The 24,204-nt window shown below is 45.1% G+C and overlaps 2 protein-coding genes across 2 annotated transcripts in view; one reads left to right on the top strand and one right to left on the bottom strand.

Annotated features, from left to right (window-relative positions):
- The window catches only part of LOC149307764 (protein Wnt-4-like), a 139,494-nt gene extending 130,997 nt beyond the window's left edge, over positions 1 to 8,497 (bottom strand). Inside the window, exon 1 of the mRNA XM_089536807.1 lies at positions 8,487 to 8,497. Coding sequence (XP_089392933.1) covers positions 8,487 to 8,497 — 11 coding nt within the window. The remainder of the gene's footprint in view (positions 1 to 8,486) is intronic.
- A 512-nt stretch (positions 8,498 to 9,009) lies between these two features.
- Positions 9,010 to 24,204, top strand: part of LOC149307763 (ephrin type-A receptor 8-like) — a 62,499-nt gene continuing 47,304 nt past the window's right edge. The window contains exon 1 of the mRNA XM_089534396.1: positions 9,010 to 9,090. The gene's annotated coding sequence lies outside the window, so the exon portion shown is untranslated. The remainder of the gene's footprint in view (positions 9,091 to 24,204) is intronic.

The raw sequence follows: 24,204 nt of genomic DNA, 5'->3' as shown, positions 1-24,204 counted from the left end.
ACAGGCTATTCCATAACTTGGGAGTGGTAGAGGAGAAGGTCCTCTAGGTAACCGCAGCCAGCTTACTTTTTGCTGGCTCCAGTAGATTTTTCCCAGAGGACCTAAGTGTGTGGGGCGGATTGTATAGGAGAAGGCAATACCATAAATAAACTGGACCCAAGCTATGAAGGGCTTTGAAAGTCATAACCAACACCTTGTACTGTGCTCAGAAGCTAATGGGTAGCCAGTGAAGGACTATATGGTCACTCCTAGGTCTCCCAGTGACCAGTCTGGCTGCCATGTTTTGAACCAATTGAAGTTTCCGAGTTAGGCACAAGAGTAGACGTATGCAGAGATGGGCCGCATCTATTGTACATACACCTAAACGTTAGGAAGAACTTTCTGATGGTAAGAGTTGTTCAACAGTGGAGAGTGGTGGAGTCTCCTTGGAGATCTTCAAACAGAGATTGGATGGCCATCTGTTGGGGGTGCTTTGATTCTGTGTTCCTGCATGGCAGAGGGTTGGACAGGGTGGTCTTTGGAGACTCTTCCAACTCTGTGGTTCTATGATTCTCTGATCTTGGTTCCAGAGCTGCCCTGCCCTTCTCCCATTACTTTAGGCCCTCTCACTGTGCCACTCAGTGTATCTACTACTATGGTGGCTTGCTTTATTTTGAGGTCATAACAAGTCACTCAACAACCATCACATGGCTGGAAGCTTCGTTCTGACCTCCGAATGAGCGACCCATGGCCGTGATGGATGCACCAGTCACCATGGCGGGACACATTTTAAACAGCTGCCTGTCATCAGAATGGAGGGCTCTGGATCTTCTTGGAAGATCTGGAGCAAGCAGGGAACACTCACATTTTCTTACTTTGTATTAAGAGAGGTATACCCTGGGTTTGGTGCCGAATGAGCCAGATGTCATCTGGTTTGTTTGCTCCGGACGCCTTGCATCACCCGAACTCCCTACCAAGAAGACAGGGAGATGCCGGTTTATTCGGCCACATTCATAGAAATACTGGTTTTCAGTTATTTTATTCAGTGTGTTCCAGTTCAGTGGTATCCTTCTGGGATCCACTTGCTACCCAAGAACAGGGGCCTTGGGTTGTTTTATCCAACTGTTACGACGCACCTCGGTCAATACAGAACTAGATCTTGTCCTCAAGCACTGAGAACCTCCACTGTTGGAGTACTGTATATATTTTAGCTTGTTTTCGAAAGGGATGCAGGTCAGTGCCCAGCAGGGGAGGGCTGGCAGACATGGAACAGCTGCGTGTAGCCTGTGTGGGGATATGCCAAACACGCAACGCAGCAGCTGCAAACCCACGTCTTCCTGGGACGGAGCACAAAGAGCCTCCAAAGAGATGGGAACCGTAGAAGACAACAGTCCTCAATGTCTTGGAGAGGCCCCAACCTGGTCCAGTGAAGGGAAAGGTTGTTTATGTGAAGAAAGGCAGTAGAAGACATAGAGCTGGGATGGCGGGGAATGCAGCTTCTCATAAAAGGTTGGGAAAAGCTGCATGTGCAGACTGTAAGATGTTCCCTACAACTCTAGGAAGTTGTAGGCTATCACACTAGCCAGATCCTGCGGGCAAATGGGATTTAAACGCGATTTAATGCAAAAGAAACCAGGAAATGCCCAAAGTTTTTCACACGATGTCACAGTTAACATGCAATAACACGAAGTTAATCCGCAGCGTTTCAAATTCGGTTGAGTTCCGAATTTGAAAAGCGGCTGGTTTCCTCTGCTTTAACTGCAGATTAGATTCACGTTATTGCACTTTGATGCCATTTCGGTGTGAAAAATTAACCGTATTTACAAGTCTACTTTCAATTTGAATGTAGTTTAACTCCCATTTAACTCTCGTTTGTCTGCAGAAACTCGCTAGCGTGATAAACTTCTAGGATTCGACAAATCCATCTGTAACCCCAATGCTGCTTACAATGTTTATCCGTCTTGAATCCCATTGTGGAAGAAAGGTGGGATACAAATCCTTTAAATAGATAAATACAGTGTGCCCATGGCTTACGCGGGAGATCCATTCCAGACCCCCCCACATAAGCCAAATACCACTCATGCTCAAGCCCCATTCAAGTGAATGGGGCTCGTGCATGTGGCAGCACGCCGGTGCGCGTGCACCACAGGCGCATGCCCCATTCATCCAAATGGTACATGCCACCCCTTGCGTCCTGCGTCCTCCCGCACGGCTTTGCATATAAGCGCAAAGCCGCATATAACGTGGGCACATTGTAAAATAAAATACAGGTATTTTGGTGTTTGCAGGACTTTTCATGGTCCCTAAACTAGGGGCTTTGTAGGGATTGTGAATACATAGCAGTTGCACTAGTTACACATTCATAACTGGCCAAAGGATTCCGATGTTAACTATTTGACCTTCCATGTCCATGGATTCTGCATCTACGCATTCAACCATCCATGGCTCGAAAAGATTCCCAAATCCCCCACCTCAAAGCAAACCTGGAGTTTGCCAATTGTATATGAGAGGCACCATTTTACTACACCGTTGTACCTAAGGGGACTTGAGCATCCACCAATTTTGATATCTATGGTGGCATCCTGGAACCAAATCCCAGCAGATACGATGGGCCCAGGATCAGGGAAGCCGGGAGTTGGTACAGCAAAGGAATAAAACCAGCCTCAAATGTGCAAGACTTAAAGGCTGAAGAGTGTCTTCTCCTTTTGTGAGTCTGGCAAAGCTGTAGGTGTTGTTTGGCACCTGTGGTGCCGCCATATGGTGCGCTGCTCCGCTCCGTGGGCAGCTTAATTGTACCTGCTGTCTCTTTGTGGCACACATGCCATGGTTTGTGTCTTGGAAAACAACCTCTGCAAGAGAGTGGGAAAAAGCTGAACTCGATCAACTCAAGAGAGACTCAAGAAACTAGGCGCAGTGATGGCGATCCTTTTAGAGACCGAGTGCCCAAACAGCAACCCCAAACCTACTTATTTATTGCAAAGTGCCATGTCCCTCTGGCTTTCTAGTAACAACCTCTGGCGAACTCTGTGCTGGGGCGATGGCACATGTGCCCACAGAGAGGGCTCTGAGTGCCACCTCTGGCACGCATGCCATAGGTTCGCCATCACTGAACTAGGGTTTCCATCTGATTGGAATAGAAGTGTTGCCTGGGTTTGTCCCAATGTGCCAAATGAGACAACATGCGCACACATGACAATCCTTTGCATCACAAGACAGTGAGTTTGAAAAAAGTTGAATCAACTCAAAATAAAGTTGGTCTTATGACAGCTTTGTTGAATGGATGAATAAAAATGGTAGAGGTTTTGTGTCTTTGTGATATGTCAGTCCCACGGCGATTCCTCTGTACATTTGTTTGTTGGCTTAGCTTCACATCGAGAAAAGGACACTAGTTTTGTACAGGGATGGAAAGACACTTTAACAATATTTGGCAATGTCTTTTGTTGGCTCAGAAATTGGCATTTTCTGCAGAGAAAATAAGTTTTCTGCACAAAAAACGAAACAAAAGACAATTTTCTGCACAGGAACAAAAAGGATGTTTTCCATGCAGGAAACTTGTGTTCTGCACATAAGTATTTTCAGTGTGGAAACCTGTGCACTATTTTTTGGCACAATCCCATACTGCGAATAGCCTTTTAAAACATCTTTGCTTGATCTTTCTTGCAGCAAGGATGAAGATTTTAAAATGATTCATTCTTGCCGGTAAGAGTTGCATCCCTAATACAGACTATTTTGCCAAAGTTGAAGAAAACATGATGGAAAAGATGGGAAAAAGCGCTCTTGGTTTTGCACTGGATACAACTCTTTGGGTAGATCAGTGGCCACCTGTTTGTGGCCTCAAAGTAAAATGTTCAGGCCTGTTACAGACTGCCAAAATAAAGCTGCTTCGAGTCTCTTTGAAGGTATGCTGTTTAAATGATGCATGGGTCCTAAGAGTCCAGAAGCTGTGCCAAAGCTGCGTTCCAGTGCTTAGGATTGGAGTAAGGCTTTGGCATTACTTCCGGACGCTTAGGACCCATGCATCATTTAAACAGCATACCTCCAAAGAGACCAGAAGCAGCTTTATTTTGGCCTGTCTATATCTTTTTTCTTTTAAAATTTATTTTAATAATTTAAGCTATCATTTCCTCTTAATTAATTAATTAATCTATTATTTCTGTTTGCAGTTGCACTCTTTGGATTCGATATGCGTTCTTCATTATTTCCACGTTCAACTTTATCCTCAATGATTCTCTTGCAGGTGTTGGAGAACCCAGGACAGGTTACTTTACAGTGTCATGGTTTGGATTAAAATGGAAAAAATAGCGGGATTATTATTACTAATAATAGTAATAATATAATAGTGGGATTATTATTAAAACACATACATCACACGCTATACTAAAGAGGTGAAAAGTAATCATATGCTATACTACCGAGGTGAAAAGTAACCATAATTTTTGCTCTCGTCTTCAGTTTTCTTTCTTGTATCTCTCCCTCTTTCTCTCTTTCACTTCTAATCATCCCTTCTTTTCCCTTTCCCAAAGAGGATCATCTTTGCAAGAGAGAGACGGAGGAAGAGATAACTAGGGTTAATAATGGTAGGGGGAAAAAAGCCACCTCCTCTTTCTGTGTAATGAACTGAATTACTTTCCGCCTTGTTGCTTTCCTTACCTGTTGGGAGACGGCCTTTCGCATCCGAGTTCAGGTTCCCGAACAAGCTGATTTGGGATGTGTTTTACCCGGTAACCCATAAGGTACTTCCCAACCCTTAGCATAATTTGCCTGGGCCAAGGAACGACTCTCGGTGGAGAACGCGTCCTCGTACCAAGTGCTTTTCAAAGGGATTATGCACATTGCTGTGTAATTTTCAGCCTCGCTGCGATCTGCATTCAAGGCATGTGCAGAGTCCCGGCAGCAAAGACAACAGTTTAAGTTAATAGCTTTGCATTATGGATGTATCTCAAATAGATGGTAGTTTCTGCAATGTGTTTGGGTGAAACGTAGGAAGCTCCCTTATACCTGGTCTGATCATCAGCCTTTCTAGTTCCGTATTTCTCCATAATTCATCCCTGGGATAGGATTCAAAGATATAGCCGTGTTAGTCTGTGGGATTGGTATGGAGAGAGATCTTGCAGTACCTTTGAGACTAACTGAAAGAAAGAAGTTGTGTCCCTGGCTTTCCACTCGACCAAATGCATCTGAGGAAGTAGATCTAAATCTACGAAAGCTCATGCTGCCAACTTCTTTCTTTCAGTTAGTCTCAAAGGTGCTACAATATGTCTCTATATTCATTCTTGGGATGTATTTCAACTCCAGATGTCAAAGGCTGGAGATGTCCAGTCCATTTTACTGGGTTTAAGGTTGCTTCATTTCACTAAACTGAAGTAGCAAAGCAACAAGGCAAAGTTGGCTCTTTCTGTGTAAGAACCTGCTCCAGAATAAACCATGTGCCAGAATCACCAGATGCTTGGATATAATGCAAAGATTATTGCAAGCAAGTCATATAGGAACGCAAGAATTCATTACTCATTTGTTTTTGGTCTGAAAGTTTCTTCATGTTTCTTTTAGTAGTCATTCAAAATGCACTTAACAGATTAGAGAGTTGGGCCAAAAGTACAAAATGAATTTAAGAGGGAGAAATCTTGCAGCACCTTTGGGACAAACTGAAAGAGATTGGCAGCATGAGCTTTCCTAGACTAAACTCTACTTCCTCAGATGCATTTGGAAACTTGGAAGTGAAGTCCAGGAAAGCTCATGCTGCCAACTTCTTCCTTTCCGTGAGTCTCAAAGGTGGGAAGGTTAAATGAATGTCAGTCCAGGGTCATCCATGGGGTTTTATGTTATTTTTCAAGAGAATATCATACAATGTCACAAGCAATCCAAAGGCAATCCAAACGCAATCAAGAGTCATCCCAGGAATAGCTAAATTCGACAAAACATTGAATATATACAACAGTGGAATTGCAATAATGCATTTCATTGCACCCCATGAAATGTCAGAAAACGTGTGGCATTGCTGCTCATGTGAATGAGAAACACATCCCTTGCATTCCTAGCCCAGAAGCAGCTAAGTTGTTGTTGTTGTTTAACATTGCCACAATCTGTCTCTATTTACTCATCCCAGCTTACTTCTGGCTCTGGGCATTTATGAGTGGGTAAAAATACCCAAATGCAGGCAGATTGAAAATTGGGTCAGCACCAACTCCCGTTATGGCCAGGATTTTATGAATTAGAAATGCATTCCAGGACACACATGCAAACATGTCGGTGTCTGCTGATGGCTGGATTCTTGTCGCACAAACACACAACGGAAAGAGTGGAAAGGCAGGCTTAGAGCAACTGTGTTCTGGGTCTGCAAACCTTTTTGGCTCATACTCCTTGCTACGGTTGTGGCACAGATACTGCAGAGAGTCCAAAACTAACAAAATGAATTTCAACGGGGAGGAATCTAAGGTACTATACCTGGCATAAAAAAATGAAATGCACCAATATAAGATGAGGACACTTGGCTTGACAACTACGTGCAAAAGGTATCTGGGAGTCCTAGAAGACCACATGTTGAACATGAGTTAGTAGTGTGACACATGAGCTTAAAAAAGCCAGTAGGGGAAGTACATACTGCACCGAAATGGTGGGCTACAGTCACCCATTTTAACTGCGAAAGGACGCCACAGCCGCCAAACTGTGCAGCATCCCTCTGCAATAAAAAGAACCCAGTTCTTCTGGGTTCTTTTTGTGATGTGTTGCGTATGTCACTAGTGCACCATTGGCACACTCGTGACATACACATCACGCAGTGACATGCATCATCATTGTCATCATGGCAGCGCCCATGTGGACAGGACGCCACCATGATGACGCTGCGTGTATGGACTAGGGTTCCAGAGCGTGTGGTTGCCATGCACTCTGGAACCCTAGTTTCGGTGCCGGCACACCACTTTTGGCCGGTGTGTCTCATTATCCTAGTGCAGTGTCTAGATTGATATATTCTGAGCCACTTTGGGTCCCAACTTGGGAGAAAGGTGGGATTAAGATAAAATAAAATAGGGAAGTAATATTGCCACTCTATTCTGTTTTGATGAGACCTCACCCGGAATATCGTGTCTACTTCCGGGCACCGCAATTCAAAAAGGATGTAGACAAGCTGGAGGGTGTCCAGAGGAGGACAACCAAAATGATGAAAGGTCTGGAAACCATGCCTTATGAGGAGAGACTTAGGGAACTGGGGATGTTTAGCCTGGAGAAGAGATGGTCAAGAGGTGATATGATAGCCCTGTTTAAATATTTGAAGGATGGAGCAAGCTTGTTTTCTGCTGATCCAGAGACTAGGACCCAGAGCAATGGATACAAACTACAGGAAAAGAGATCTCACCTCTACTTTAGGAGGAACTTCCTGAGAGTAAGAGCTCTTCGATAGTGGAACATATTCCCTTGAAGAGTGGTGGGGTCTCCTTCTTTGGAGGCTTTGAAACAGAGGCTGGATGGCCATCTGTCGGGGGTGCTTTGATGATGTCTTCCTCCATTGGATGCTCCTTGTAATCTCTTCCAACTATGGTTCTATGAAAAGGAAGGTGGGGTGCTGTTGATCCTCTGGATCAAGCATTGCTAATCGATGAGTAGGAAAATTGAAAGCAGCAAAGCTGGGAATCACTGGGAGATTTATAGGTAGCACACAGGAGTCTAATTAGGTCAGTGTCTTGTACTTAATAGTCTCTGGGATCCGGGTTTCTCTCTTCGGCGTTCAACTAAAGGAGGGGTGTATGTCTTCCATGTCTGTAAACTCCTGCTGGGATGTTGGGCCTCTGACTGTCTCAGTATCAAGCCTATCAGATTCATGCGTCCATTTGAGTAAATGAAGGATCCCACATTCTTGAGATATCTCCCACAACAGCTTTATAAATCAAATTATAGAAGCATTGAATGGCGGCATTGGAAGGGACCCCAAGGGTCAACTAGTCCAACCTCCCTCGGATGTTGGAAATGGATGGCTGAAGTATCCCTGGGGGCCAGCATCTAACCTCGGTTTAAAAACCTCCCTCAAAATAAATAAATGGACTGACTTCTGCACCGTTGTTTTGATCTTTTGGAACGGAGTCTTATTCAGGTGATAATTTGCCCTAGCCAATCACTTTTGGTTTCACAAAGTTTATTCTAAATCAATATATACATGCCTAAACTCATGGATATAGAGAGAATAAACTTTGCTAAATCAGAGGCGACCGTCTTTGGCAAAGCATCACCTGGATTGAATGGCAACTTTCTCCCACCTTTGTACCTGTGTATCTATAAAGTAAAAGCAGAGGCAAGTCTATTGCAGAATAATCCAGCTGCACACAGCTGTTCAAAGCCTGGCCCAGCAGTGGCTAAAAGCAAGGCACCTGGAGATCAGCAAACGCAGGACAGTCTACAGCTGAGAGTGAATGGTGGATGAAGCGAAGGGAATGAATCTCACAGTGCCTTCAGTCCATCCCAGCCTGCTTTCTGCACCATCCCTGCCCTGCCACTGGGTTTCTGGCTTGTCCTCTCACCTGAGAACCATCGTAGGGTCCAGGATGGAGACCTGGGATGCAAGTTCTGGTTTCCTAGCAACCCCAAACAACCAGCTTTGCAAAAGGAGCCAGGGACCACAGAGCATCCAGGGGCTGATATGTGTGTGTGGGTTTTGTTTTGTTTTTTGTAAGCCAGCCCAAAGAGAGGAGGGATGCAGAAGAAGCAGACAGCATGACAAAAGAAGCCCAGCCCAGCTGCATGTAAGAGATGCTCTCTCTCTTTCTTTCTCTGTGTGTGTGCACAGTGTGTATGTGTGTGTGCGATGCTCAGGGTGTATAGGGTGGGAGGGAAGGGGATATCTTGGCCCAGGCAGTGAATCCAATTGGCTTGGGGAACTGTGACAAGCCGCCCACCCACCCCTCCTCTGCCATGCAGTTGGTGGGGATGTGAGCAAACGTGGGGAAAGTACATTTGGACCAGCTGGGGCTTTGCCGACAGCACTCCAGCTGGGTGCTTTTTGCTCCGGCTTGACATCCCTTGGATGCACCATGGCAGGGAACCCAGCATCTGACCCCTCAGCATCCCTCACTGCCTTCCTGCTGGCAGCATCAGCTGCCTGCCTCTCAGCCACCACCAGCGAAGGTAAGAGGATGCCAGGGATACATTTGGGTGGGTGATGGCAAGAGCACTCCTTGCAGCACCGCTGACTGACTCCAGTGGGCTGGGCACAAGCAAGGGGGCTCAGTGCCAGTTTCCCAACCCAGCTGTTGTCAAACTTCCTTTTTGCTCTGGCAGACCAGGGTTGCATGCACTGGTGTGGGGAGGTGAGAAAAGTCCATGCGCTTCAGTATCAGGATACTAGTGAGCTTCCCAAATTTGTAAGGAAATAGAGCCCTAGAGTGCTTCTGCTCTGGGTGCCCAGAAAGGAAAAGTGGCAAGGACAGGTGTGTGTGTGTGCGCGCGCGTGCACACACACACACACACACACACACACACACACACACACATTAGCAATGGTGGACTGGCAATGGGAAGCGAACAGAGGGAGTTGGGCTGCTTTAAAAGAGACAGTGCGTGGGTTTGTAGATGGAAATGGGACCCCATCGTTCATTGTCGCTTCTGTGCCTGGCAATGCGACCCTCCTAGCCACACCTTTTCTGACTGTTTTGTCCCAGAGCACTCTTGGCAATTATGTGGCTGCTGGGGCATGCACAAAAACGGGTCTGCCTCCAGTGCCACCCTATGCTGGCACTTTTGCTTTGATTATGTGCCTCCTTCTGCCCATCCCCTTGATGCTGGCAATACCACCTGGAACACTCAAAGGTTTTGGTGACACTAGCCTGTATGCCCCCTCCTCATGGCACTCAAAGCCCCGGATCCTGCCTTGGCGCTACCATCTCCATCGCCTACCCATCTTCCCTGGACTTTGATGGATGGCTCCCTTCCTTCCCTGACATGCCATTCTGCCCCGATGACCTCTCTTTAGGCCCTCCATGACCATCCTATGCATCCTCAGATCCTGAGCTCAGGTACACAGGTGAGCAGCGGTGGGAATATTGCACAGCATACAGTTCTCTATGCCTTGACGCTGCCATTTCTTCAGCTTTAGAACTGAACGCAAACCCTCCGTACCTACTCACATGCCTGCTGTTTCACCTGCCCATCATTTCCTTGCAACCTGTTCTTGGTACCATATTTTGTACCATCCTCATCCCCATTCTTCCCGATTTAATATTTCATTCTTCACCTGTTCATTCATGCATTTCATTTCCATCTCGTGTTTTCTTCAAGGGTGGCCGACGTGGTTTCTTCCCATTCCGTTTTAGTCTCACAACAACCCTGTGAAGTGGTTTCTCCTAAGGCATCACCCTGACATCACCCAAGGAACTTTAGCAGAGGATTTGAACCTGGGTCTTTTCAATCCTAGTCAGCTGTGCATCCCAGTCTGTATCTGTTCACCTCAATCTGTTCACTGCTGGATTAGGGAAAATCATGCAGGATCAGCCCTAACAGCTAAAGGAGGACCTCCAAATTTAGATGAAGTATACCTGGTTGATGGAGGGCAAAGTTTGGGGGGCACCTTGGCTCATCCTGGAGACATTTGGTGGGTCACTGAGGGAGAAAGAAGGCTGGCACACTGCAACCGGGCGCCCCACACAGACTTCATGGTATTGCCCATTTGCTGGCAAAGAAGCCTCATGTGCCCTTCTTGAAGAACGCTCTTAGACTGGCAATTCCCTTATTAAATAGGTTGCCAGGTCCTCTGATTCTGTTTAACCCTTTTCTTAAACAAAGAAAGTTTTTCCAAGCCAGACAGTGGCTGCATCTGCACAGCAGAAGAAAAAAATCCAAGTGGACACCACTTCAAATGCCATGGTTCAGTGCCATGGCATTCTGGGAATTGAGACAATTGTCAGAGAGCTCTGGCACGACAACAAATGACAAATCCCAGAATTCCATAGTACTGAGTCATGGAAGTTAAAGGGGTGCCAAACTGGATTACTTCCGCAATGCGGATGTGGCCACAGATTTCTAGCTACTTCTGCTTTGGTCTTATTGTTTTAATTTTTGTCGGCCTGGGATTTGTCGTTTGTCGTGGCCCCAAAGCTCTCTGATAGAGAAGGCAAAATGTCTCACAAGACTGCAAATCCCAGAATTCCATAGCATTGAGCCATGGCATCTGAAGTTATGTCAACCTGGATTATTTCTACAGTGTGGATGTGAGTAGATCCTAGAGGGCAGAAAATGGTCCCATCGATTTGCTGAGGTTGCCCACCCCTGGATTAGATGGAGCCTCAGTTCAGTCCATGATAGCTGTTGTAATGTTTTCTGTGTGTTCAGGTGATTCTGATGATCCTTTAAAAAGACACTGGGTGGCTATCTTCTAGGTGTGCTTTGGTTGTGTATTCCTGCATGCCAAGAAGGTTGGACTAGACGTCCCTTGAACTATAGTGAGCCCGCACTATAGGCGGGCGCCCCATACGTGGCTTCCACCTTATGCGGAAGCTGCACGATGGGAGAATGAATGGTGTGCGTGCCGCGAGCATGAGCCCCATTCAATCGAATGGGACTTGAGCTTACGTGCTATTTGGCTTATGTGGGATGGGGGTCCAGAGCGGATCCCCCGCGTAATCCAAGGGTGCACTGTACTTTCTAGTTGTAAGGTACTAGGATGTTCGCCAGCCCAATGTGTTTTGCCACTTCACTAAGAAAAACAGAGGCAGGTGGCAAACAGTGCACAGTTCTTACCTGCTTCTCCTAGAAGCTGGGACACTCCTCCCCTTGCTGCTGAAGGTCATGCCAGGGCAAAGCAGCTGCCATTCTCTGCAATACTCACATGGCATTAACCGGCATTGTGAAAAGAGCATGTTCGGTCAAACACAGCTTGCAAGAAGGGGGTGATGCACTGGACGTGGTGACCAGGGTCATTCTGTGTGCAATTTCCAGCTGTAAAAAACATCTGGTCAAGAGAACTGTGTGTCTTGGCCATTCAAGAATATAGCCTGTAAGCAAGAAGGTGTTGCAGTGGTCATGCCAGGTGATGTATTATATGGCATTATATTGTTGGCACCGCCAGGGTCTCTGTCTTTCTTTCCAGAGGAGGATGGAGCAAAGGTTGTCACGGGGGACCCATCACCTTCATGGCTTGCCATGGTGCTCTGGAGCGTTCCCTTCTCTCTGGCTTCTCAGGCCTTCTGCCTAAGGGGATCATGCAGTTCGCGTGCTGGCTGGGCAACTCGGTTTCTGCTTATGTAACAGCGACCCTTGGTTTGCAGAACGGCTTATTTTGGTGCTGTGGGTGCGTCAGAAATATGGGCCATGGCAGAGGTGCTTGTCCTTGACTATGGGATTAAGCTGTCCTCTGCATGGCCAGGATTACCTCAAACAAGGGGTTGTGCATTTCTCTTGTCATGACGGTGGGTGAGCAGAGGGAAGACATGGGGTCTTTCCATTCTGACACCCCCATGGCTGCTCCTTTGCTTCTCTGGCAGTTGCCCATTTCATGCCTTTCATTCAATGTTTTGATTTCCCAGCTCCCACCTCTTTCCTCCCATTTTTGGAGCTCTCCTATCTCCTATGGATTGCATTCACACGCAACCGCCCCCCTCTTTTTATTCAGATGCATTTCATCCCACGCTATCGTATGCATCGCCATTTGGTTCTGTTGCCCCCCTCTTCCATGCACACATCAGTATGTTCGCATCAGTGTTTTCGAAGGCTGTCTAGATTCCTCCATCAAGACCATGATGCTGGCAGGCAGGCAAGGCGGTGTGCTTGTGGCAAAAGGCGAAATTACACAACAGGGAAGCCAGTGTAACACAGGCTGTCAATGGGGAGTTTATCACTGGCCCCAGGAACACATTTGGTAACATTTGGATCGCACTATTTTTGGGGATGGTTTGATCCTGGAGATGGAAGAAAGGAGGAAGAGAGGGTCGGTTAATGGGGAAAATGGATCACCAAGCCAGGAAAACGACAACATAGTCCAGTATATGAACATACTAATGATAATAGATGCAAAGACAGTGCCAGTGATATTACCGTTCACCAGAGACAAGTGGGGTGTTCTGTCATGCAACCATGTTCTGGACTGCTTTCTGGACTGCTTCAGAATGCATTCAATATGAATCGGTTCAGGTCATATTGGTCTTGCAAATATTTCAGTGCCTTTCCTCATCTCTAGACATGCTAGGACGCATTCAGACAATATACTGAAGAGCGAGCCACAATTTAGTCTGGTTTGTCAGCCTGTTTGTTTTCCCCCCCAATTTGGTTCAGGAAGAGAACGATTGTATGAACATTGACAACTATGTAGACTCTGCTTTGTGCATAGCAGCCTTACCCAATTGTTTCTGGTTGTTGCTGTTGCATGCATCCAAGTCATTTTTGACTTATGGCGACCCTAAGGCAAACCTAATCTATTGCCTTTCAAATGCTTTGGACTACAAACCGTATCATCTGGTCCTTATGGTCATGATATACGGAAGATGGGACTTAGACCCAACACATCTGGAGGGAACCAAGTTGGGACAAGGTGGTCTTCAGCTTTGGCTTCCCATTGCTGTTGATACTGCAAGAGCTTGGGAAGCTTTGGAGACAGAGAAACTCCTTTTAAATACCAGGATAATACAGGTGGAGACTTTCTTATTTGGCATTAAATCTGAAATTCCAAAATCCAAAATTGTGGTTGAGAAATTGTGCTTTTTGGTGGTTCAGTGTACACAAACATGGTTTCATGCACTCAATTATTAAAAATATGATGTATAAAATTAACTTCAAGATATATCTATAAGGTGTATACAAAACAAAAATGAATTTCATGTTAAGACTTGGGTCCCATCCCCAAGAAATCTCATTATGTAGACGCAAATATTCCAGTATCCGAAAAACTCCCAAACTCTTGTAGTCCAAAGCCTTTTGAACAAAGGAGACTCAACCTGTATATTAATAGAATCACAAAATTGTAGAAGTGTAGCGTTGGAAGAGACCTCAAGGGCCATCCGTTCCAACCCTCTTCTGCCATGCAAGAAGATACAATCAAAGCACACCCAACCGTCCAGCCTCCATAGAAAACCTCCAAAGAAGGAGACTCCACCACTCTCTGAGGCAGCAGTGTCTTCTACTGTCGAACAGCCCTTACTTTCATGAAGTTCTTCCTAACATTTAGGTGGAATCTCTGTTCTTGTAGTTTGAATCCGTTGCCCCATGTCCTACTCACCTGTCCAACTGATATGTCCAGTCTGGCCAGGAAGGTCATAGAATCATAGAGTTGGAAGAGACGCCAAGGGCCATCCAGTCCAACCCCATTCTGCCATGCAGGAACTCTCAACCAAAGCATCCCTGATAGATGGCCATCCAGCCTCTGTTTAAAGACCTCCAAGGAAGGAGACTCCACTACACTCTGAGGTCATAGGAGCTGGTGGTCAGTATTGTAGAAATTGTGGATGCTAGCAAGCAATTCTTCCCCTGATCACCAGCTTTCCATGCAACATCATTATTTGTTCCATTGCTCACCCAACTGTTCTCAGTATTTGGCGCATTCAGCAGAGAGAGAAAGATTTTGAATAAAGACTGACAAAGAGGCCAGAATCCTTATGGTGACTTACATTGGGGTAACCAGACGAAGTGGCTGCATGACTCCTTGTTTTGCAATTGCAGACGTATGTATAGAGTAGTGCCTTATGCAATCGTTATGCCAGGTTGAACAATGACTATTGAAAAGTGCTTGGGCATAACTCTGCCTCCCATTGCTTCCTTTTGCCACTATCTGGCTAACAACCATAACCGTCCCTTTCTTCTGGCCTCCTGAACCTCAGCATAAGTTTACTGGTGGACCTTCATGCTCCACCAGCTTCAAATACCATCTCAGTGGACAGTTTGGCTCCACTTCTGGCGAAACCTGGTTTTCTCATTCCACAGGACCATGTATATTTCTGAAACAGTGGTAACAATTTCTTCTTTGATACCAATTTCTGGGGAACAAGCAATTGTTGGCCGCTGTAGGAACAGAACGCTGGATGAGAGTGGCCTTTGCCCTTATCCAGCAAGGTTCTTCATATATCCATACATTAGCTACCAGTAGGTATGAATGAAGGCTTCTTTATGGAAATAGCTGGGGTTTATTGGGGTGTGTGTGACTGATTTTGATCCCTTACTCCATGATCGCTTTCCTACTTGGCATCTCTTGTGGTGGTTAATACTTTACTGTCATTGTTTCTGTTGTTATGTGCCTTCAAGTCAACACTGCTATAGGGTTTCCTTGGCCAGATTTATTCAGAGAAGGTTCACCATTGTCTTCTTCTTAAACTGAAAGAGTGGAACTTACCCAAAGTCACCCAATTGGTTTTCAGGTTCAAGTAGGAATCTGATCTCCCACTCGTAGGGTGTATCTATGCCATAGAAATAATGCACCTCAACACCACTTTAAGTGCCATGGCTCCATGTAGTTTGTCGCGCCACCAGAACTCTTCATCAGAGAAGGTTAAAGACCCCGTAATAGTGCAAATGCCAAGATTCCCTAGGATGGAGTTACAGCATTTGAAGTGGTGACGAACGGCATTATTTCAATGGGGGTAGATCAGTGATTCCCAAACTGCGGTCCTCCAGATGTTTTGGACTTTAGCTCCCAGAATTCCTGACTACTGGCCAAACTGGCTGGGGCTTCTGGAAGCTGTGATCCTGGAGGAGCAAAGGTTGAGAATCACTGGTATAGGTCTCATCCAACAATGACACCATTACACCATAGTGACTCTTGCTCAATGTAGTTATAATGTATTGCAATTATCATTTGGCTGTTAGGATCGATTGGTTTCACCAGGACACCTGTCAATGAGTTCCTGGGCAACGTACAAAGTGTTGGTTATTACCTCTAAAGCCCTACATGGTTTGGATCCAAGTTACCTACAGAATCGCCTTCTGTCCTATAATCTGCCCTGTACGCTCAGGTCCTTTGGAGGACATTTACTCCGGTCAGCCAGGACTAGGTTGGCAACTATCAGCCAGAGGATGTTTTCTTTACTTGCCCCTAGATTGTGGAATGACCTGCCAAAAGAGATTTGACAGCCAAATACACTGTCTGCATTTAAAACAGCACTGAAGATCAGTCTCTTTTAGCAGGCTTATCCATATGGTTTTTAAGTTGTGAATTCAAATGATGAATTTTAAAGGTGGATGGTTTCCAAATGTCCATGTCTTATGGACTGCTGCATGCTTTAATGCCGGCATGGTGCAGCGGTTTGAGCATTGGACTAGGACTCTGGAGACCAGGGATCGAATTGCAGTTTGGCCATGTAAATCACTGGGGTTTGAGCAAGTCACCCTTTCTCAGCCTCAGGGGAAGACCATGGCAAAACCTCTTCTGAACAAATCTTGCCAAGAAAACCTCAGGATAGAGTTGCCATAGGGTTGCCATAAGTCGGAAATGGCTTGAAGGAACACGACGACGACAACATGTTTTAATTAATGTGTTTTAAGGGATGGCGTGCCTTGTTGATTTGTTGTTGTTCCCCACCTTGATCCATGGGAAGAGGTAGGTAAGAAATAATAATAATAATAATAATAATAATAAGTACTAATACTACTAGCCAAAAATCCAGATTAGTTCTGTAAGAGGTGGCAGTGAGCTAGAGGTCTTCAAACAGAGGCTGGATGGCCATCTGTCATTGGGGATGCTTTGATTTGGATTTCCTGCATGGCAGAATAGGGTTGGACTGGATCAGGGCCCTTGGGGTCTCTTCCAACTCTATGATTCTATGATTCTATGAAAGGAGTTTATCACTTGAAGGAGATCGAGAATTTATCTCATGAATATCCTGGGAAAATCATGTAATAAAACATGTCATGATTTCACACGACGTCACACAAAACCCGCCACTAAAGCGGTCACCAAGAAGCATCAATGCACATTTGTTCACTTTTGGGATTTCAGCGACAAAGCATTCCCACTCTGTACTTTCTTTGCACCATTGCGTGTGATCCTCATTTGCGCAATCACTTGCTATTTTTGCTTTGTATGCAGGATGCACTCTCTTGAATGCTGAAATTGGCCCCAATGTGACAAACCCAATAGACTCCTGTGGCATCTTCAAGGTGACCAGTTTGCTGTTAGCATCCAAGTCCACATGGCTTTAAAGCGCATAATCCATCGTGACGTTGCTAGTCTATAAGGTGCCCCAGAGTGCGACACTTCTAGGTTATGGCTAAATCAACACAACCCCAGCAGAAGAATTCATTACTTAATTAAAGCAAGCTATTTAAAGAAGGAAAACAAATCCAATAAATTCACTATTACGGACTACTGGGAATGCAAGCATTTTTGTCTCCCTTTCGCTAGCTGGTGCATTGGCTTCCTCAACTTCTTTGACCCGAACGGACAGAGTGGTCAATGCTTTAATTATTGGTTTCCTTAAGATGATTAAAAAATCAGTAGCTCCCAATTGGGAAGGAGTGAATGGAGTCCAAGGTTTCCAGTCTCCAGACAGGCAAGAAAGACAAAGGAAGAAAGCCAAAGAAGGAGACTGGGGTTAAACCTGCCTTTGCCGACCCCATTCTTTATCACTGGCTTCACCTTCCTAACCTTCATTGGTCAAAAAAGATGTCTCCCATGAACATTTGCATGCGTTTTTATCTGCATTTCTCCAAACACATGCCTTTTAGTTGGGTATAGGCATACCCAAAAGTTTAGGCATACCAAAAGCGTCTAGGCATGCCAAAAAGGCATACCAAATTTGAATGTATTTTTAACTGCACTTCTCCAAATACAGTTGGCTTTCCTCATCCATGGATTTTTTAAATACATGGATTCAAGCATCCGCAGCTTGAAAATATGCAAAAACAGTATAAATTTCAAGTATCAACCTTGATTTTCCCATTTTGTATAAGGGACATTATTTTGCTATGACATTGTATTTAATGGGACTTGAGCATCCATGGATTTTGTTATTCACGGGGGTTCCTGGAACCAAACCTCAGCAGACAACAAGGGTCCACTTGTCCACCAGATATGTCTAGGCACACCAAAAAAGCAAAAAAGTACTATGACTTCCCTTGATCTAGACACTCTTCTTCTATTGATTCAGCCTAAAATTGCATTGGCCTTTTTAGCTGCCGCATCGCACTGTTGACTCATGTTCAACTTGTGGTCTACTTGGACTCCCAGATCCCTTTCACATGTAGTTTCATTCAGCCAGGTGTCCCCGATAATCCTATATCTGTACATTTCATTTTTCCGCCCTAAGTGCAGTACCTTACATTTCTCTGTGTTGACTTCCATTTTATAAGCTTTGGCCCAGCTCTGTTCAGGTCGTTTTGAATCTTGATCCTGTCCTCTGGAGTATTAGCTACTTCCCCTAATTTGGTGTCATCTGCAAATTTGATAAGTATGTCCCCAATTCTGGCATCCAGGTCATTGATAAAGACGTTGAATAGCCCTGGGCCCAGGACAGAGCCCCACTGGACACCCCACTGGTCACTTCTCTCCAGGATGAAAAGGAGCCATGGCTGACCATCCTTTGGCTTCGGCCGGTCAACCAATTACAAATCCATGTAACAGTTACTTTGTCTAGCCCACATTTTACAAGCTTGTTTGCAAGAATGTCATGGGAAACCTTGTCAAAGGCCTTACTGAAATCAAGATATACTATATCCACAGCATTCCCTTCATCTACCAAGCTGGTAATTTTATCAAAGAAAGAGATCAGATTTGTCTGGCATGACTTGTTTCTCTGAAACCCATGTTGACTTTTTGTGATTATGGCATTGCCTTCTAGATGTTCACAGACTCTCTGTTTAATGATCTGATCCAGAATCTTTTCTGGTATTGATGTCAGACTAACTGGACAATAATTGTTTGGATCCTCTTTCTTCCCCTTTTTGAAGATGGGGACAACGTTTGCCCTCCGCCAGTCTGTTGGGACTTCTCCTGTTCTCCAGGAGTTTTCAAATATGATTGCCAATGGCTCCGATATTACATTTGCCAGTTCTTTTAATACCCTTGGATGTGGTTCATCTGGTCCTGGAGACTTATATTCATTTAGATTAACCAGGTATCCATGTGTTATCTCTTATTCTGTGCTGAAATTCCCCTATTCTGTCCTCTGCTCCATTATCCTCAAGCTGAAAACCCTTTGCCTTTTTCGAGAAGGCTGAGTATTAGTTTAATACTAGTTCAATACTTGTATGTTTTTAACTGTATTTTTTTTAAATTTGTAAGCCGTTTTGCATCCCAATTTTGCGGCAAAAGGGAAATACAAAAAATATAACGACGACAACAACACAGTTGGTTCTATTGTAGTCAGAACAGTGGGGTTTAAGTCCATGCTTTCAGTGCATTTGATTCCTAAGGAAGGAAGAGATGCAAGGATTGACTGATCCCTTCTGTCCACAGCTCCCCTTTCACTACAGTTAATTTTCATTAGCATCAATTGTCCCCCGTGAAAAATAAACAGCCGATAGTCTTATAAAGCGGCGTAGACAAGGCCATGAATTTTAAAACGGTTCCCCTTCTTCGATGTGTGATTTGCCGGCCCTGGGATTAAACAGGAAGCCGCTGCTTTTGTCGCTTAATATCCTCAGATCCTGACTTCTGTTGATAACAATGTAAAAATTCATTTTAATTGGCTATTTTGGTTCAAAGCCAAGCGTTCGATCCGTCAAAAGCGTTTTACTCACTTGACAGTCCTGCGCGGGGGGAATTCTTCCTCGCCCGAACGATGGTGAGAAAGGGAAGATAGTGCTCGCCAGTCCATAGCATTAGTAGAAAAGTCATTGATCAGGCATTTTGATTTGTTTCTGTTCTTCGGTCTCGCTTTCCGTTTCCAGATGAGCATCTTTATCACCGGCCGATTTGGTGGGTTTCTGGTGCAGGTCTTCCTTCATCACTTTCAGGTGGCAGATAGGAAAAGCAGAGGCCCAGAACTGGAGGAATCAATGCAAAATGATTGATTTCATCTCCTGGAAGAAACTGTGAGTTTCATTGCTGATAATACAGGAAAGGTTCAGTAGTAATTTGGGGAGCAAATCTCTCCGTATAATCTTCCTTTATCCCTCTCCTGGTTTGCTCTGCTTTCCAAAGTCTTCTTCAACCTGCCTCATTCCTATTACCTTTTAAACCAGATCTCAGTTCAGTTTGAACCAGTTTAAATGCTCCTGGTTCCCACTTAAATCGAATCGCTGAAGCGATTCGGAGAGGGGGTCCATGCGCCAGACCCATTTAACCCACGTCTTTTTGATGCTGACGTTTTCTGCGTCCTTTTGGATAAATCAATTCCGCGCAAGTGTAAACCAGATGCGGATTGGAATTGATTTAAATTTGCCCTTCGGATGGCTGGAGCGCATCCATTTTGAACCGATTTCTTTGTGAATGGGAACCACAAGTGGGTTATTTTACAGGGGAAAAAATGTGATCGGGGCAAATGTAGTGGGAACCACACTCCGCTGTCGAATCGATCCATCGATTTGGATCGCAAACCGATTTTTTTGTAAGTGGGAATGAGGTCCTGGAGAACGGATAAAATTAATTCTTTTAGGCTGTGCGTTCTTTATTCTTTTAATTCTTTTAGGCTGTATGGGTATGTTTAGCCTGGAGAGGAGAAGGTTAAGAGGTGATATGATAGCCCTGTTTGAAGTATTTGGAGGGGTGTCATGTTGAGGATGGAGCAAGCTTGTTTTCTGCTGCTCCAGAGAATAGGAGATGGAGCAATGGATTCAGGCTACAGGGAAAGAGATTCCACCTTAACATTAGGAGGTACTTCTTGACTGTAAGGGCTGTTCGACAGTGGAACACACTTCCTTGGAGTGTAGTCTAGTCTCCTTCCTTGGGGGTCTTTAAACAGAGGCTGGATGGCCATCTGTTGGGGTGCTTTGATTGAGAGTTCCTGCATGGCAGAATGGAGTTGGGCTGGATGGCCCTTGATGTCTCTTCCAACTCTATCATTCTATGATTCCATGCTATCTCTCATGAACTAGGAGATGAAGTAGCATCGACAGATCATAGCTTGAGCATTCTTTGCAAATGCACATTTGGTCACGCATTTGGTCATGCAATGTTTCTGTTCACTAGCAAGCCAGCAGCTTGCAAGCCCCCCATACTTCCAAGTTACGCTCTGTGTGCTCAACTCAGGATTTCGTCCTATGCATGTTTGTATTATTGCAAGCTATTATAAGATGCCCCGAGGGCCATTTGAATGAAAGGCAGGATGGAAAGCTTTCAAATAAATAAACAGCCTCGGCTTGGCTATCAGATCCGATGCGACGCCTTCTGCTTACCTCGAAGGGAGGTACTTAGGCATTCCTTTGACGGAACAAAAATGTGTCTTTGCCCGTAATCGGGTTGGAGATCTTGTACAGTATTGTTTTGTCCCCTGCCTGTGGGCCCAAGGAGAAAACCATTGTTGAATATTCTCCAGTGTATCTTGGATATAATTCCACACAATGCTCTTTCATTGCAGAGGTGGGAGGTTGCAGAGGGCTGCATGAGATTATCCTGTCCTGTCCTATCCTGTCCTATCTTATCCTGCCCTATCCTATCCTATCCTATCCTATCCTATCCTATCCTATCCTATCCTGTCCTATCCTGACTTATTCTGTCCTGTCCTATCTAATACTATCCTGTCCTGTCCTATCCTATCCTATCCTACAGCCATTGGGCTGCATGAGGTTATCTCTTCCCTTGGAATACAGTACTTGGATGTATCATGAGATGATAGGACCCATTGGAAATCAATACAGCAGATGCCATTGAAAGTCCAGTTCTGGTCACCACAATACAAGACGGATGTTGACAATCTGGAGCATGTCCAGAGGAGGAAGACCAAGATGGTGGGATCCTGAGATTTGCAATTTGGTGAAGGATTCAGCCTGGTCTGTCAGAGAGCTCTGGTGCCTCACCAAACTACATATCCCAGGATTCTGTAGGAATGGCAATTGGTGGTGCTATACTGCTTCATTTCTGAAATACAGATAGTAATTGTTGTGGGCCTTCAAGTTGTTTCCACCGTACGGTGACCTTAAGGCGAACGTATCACAGGGTTTTCTTGGCAGTTATCTTCAGAGGGGGGTTTGCCATTGCCATCCTCTGAGGCTGAGAGAGTGTGACATGCCCAAAGTCACCCAGTGGGTTTACATGGAATTGAACCCTGGTCTCCAGAGTCATAGTCTAACACTAAAACCACTACCCTACATTGACTGTCACAGAATTATGTGTTAGTGGCATAGTGTCATCTTGTTAGTAAATTGCAACATTCTGCAACCAAATACAATCCAGTTTCTTTGGGGTGTGTGTGTGTGTTTTGTTCTTTTACACCAACACATGTTCAGGAGCGCAAGTGTGCATTGATACAACATTGAGCATGTGTGCATACTGAGGCACAGTCCTGATGCAGTCACCCATACAATTCCATTAAATATTTTTATCATGACACCCATGTTCATTTGTAATAAGGGACGGAGGGGGTGGCGGCGGTTCCAGGAAGACGCAAATGAACGCAAAGCGGAGGCAGACTATGCAATCCCATAATTGACTGGAGAAATTGGTTAATTAATTTTGGAAATTAAGCAATTAATGGAAATATGGAAGGAATGGAATGCAGAGCAGACTGAAAGCAGGGCACTGCGAACGTGTGGAATGTGGAAAATCCTTTTGTCTCTAAGCATCAGTTTGGGCATGGACCACAGTTTTCTTGTGTTTGCTCCTGGAGCTTTTGTGTGTGCATACACACATACACAACCCATCCCTAATCTTGGTTGGAAAGGGTTTTATGTATTTCTACTTCTAGTACAATGTAGTGCAGGATATGTTTTCAGGTGTGCATTCCAGTGAAAAGAAAGCGATGGAAACAAAGAGGATTAAAGATTCCAATAAAGAGTCAGGGTACCATAGTGGTTTGAATGTTGGACTATAACCCTGGAGGCCTGGGATCGATTCCCCACAGCCATGGAAATCCACTGGGTGGCCTTGGTCAAGTCACACACTCTCAGCCTCAGAGGAAGGCAATGGCAAACCGCCTCTGAACAAATCTTGCTAAGAAAACCCTTAGGGTGGCCATAAGTTGGAAATGACTTGGAGGCACACAATACCGTTTTCTGCCAGAACGTTCTAGTGCGGTGATTCCCAAACTTTGGTCCTTTTGGACTTCAACTCCCAGAAAGCTTAGCTGGTTGTTTGGTTGTTTGGTTGTTTTTGCTGTGACAGATCGACCCAGATTAAATTATATCCGGAGGATATCGTCCACATTTGGAAGCATGTTCTGTTGAGCATTCGAATGCACATCCGGTTCCTCTTGTGATTCTTGATCTCATAGTTGATAGGAGTATGCAAACCTGATCATTTGTTCAGGTCATTTTCACTGAACATGTTTTTTTGTTACTATCTGGAGTTCCTACAAGGGAAAGGGGAGGCTACCAGCACCAGCTCCAATGTTTTATATGATTCCTACCTAGAGCTGAAATGAAACCACACAGTCTTTTCAGTTCCCCCAAATGCACATAAAGAGAGACAATTTTGCCCAATTTGGTCATATGCTGGAAGCGGAGCAGTCGGCAATTCAACAAAGCGAGCCAAACAAATGTGTCTTCGATCCCAACATCAGCGTCCCTGCATTTGTAAAGTCCAGATGTGAAGCATGTGGGAAGAACAATAACATCCTTCAAGGGGAAGTGGGTAGGATTGTAATTTGGCTGATGGCGAAGCAAATGTCCATCGGTCTCGTGATCCCTAAGGAGAAACCAAACCAGGCCCCTTTCTCTCCCCAGAAAGATCAGCTTTCTAGAGGACATTTGTGCCGAGAGAGAGAAAAGAGCAGCCGAAATTGTCGACAACAGGAGGCTGCTTTTCCAGGCTGTGTGTGTGGCCATCCCTTGGCTAGACAGAGAGGCTTATGCAAGGGTTTATCCACACAATTTGCCTAAGCATCCCCTGCATTCATAGACTTTGAGCAATGCTCCCACAGGCCCCTTCATGGAGCAAACATCAGTTTGCTCAGATCATAATAGAGGGAAGTAGGAAAGCCCAATGGAGGGATGCTTGGCTGCCTGGCTTTGGGAGCGACCATGTTGCTACACGCTCTAGACCTGTGGTTCCCAACCTGTGGGTTGGGACCCCTTTGGGAGTCGAACAACCCTTTCACAGGAGTCTCCTAAGACCATCGGAAAACACATATTTGCATGTAGCAATGAAAATAATTTTATGGTTGGGAGTCACCACAACATGGGGAACTATATTAAAGGGTCGCAGCATCAGGAAGACAGAGAACCGCTGTT

The sequence above is a fragment of the Sceloporus occidentalis genome, unplaced genomic scaffold, assembly GCF_023333645.1.
Source record: "Sceloporus occidentalis isolate IW3139 unplaced genomic scaffold, rSceOcc1.0.p SCAF_8, whole genome shotgun sequence".
NCBI classification, from domain to species: domain Eukaryota; kingdom Metazoa; phylum Chordata; class Lepidosauria; order Squamata; family Phrynosomatidae; genus Sceloporus; species Sceloporus occidentalis.
The sequence above is the reverse complement of the archived record's forward strand: the minus strand, read 5'-3'. Positions and strand labels throughout refer to the sequence as shown.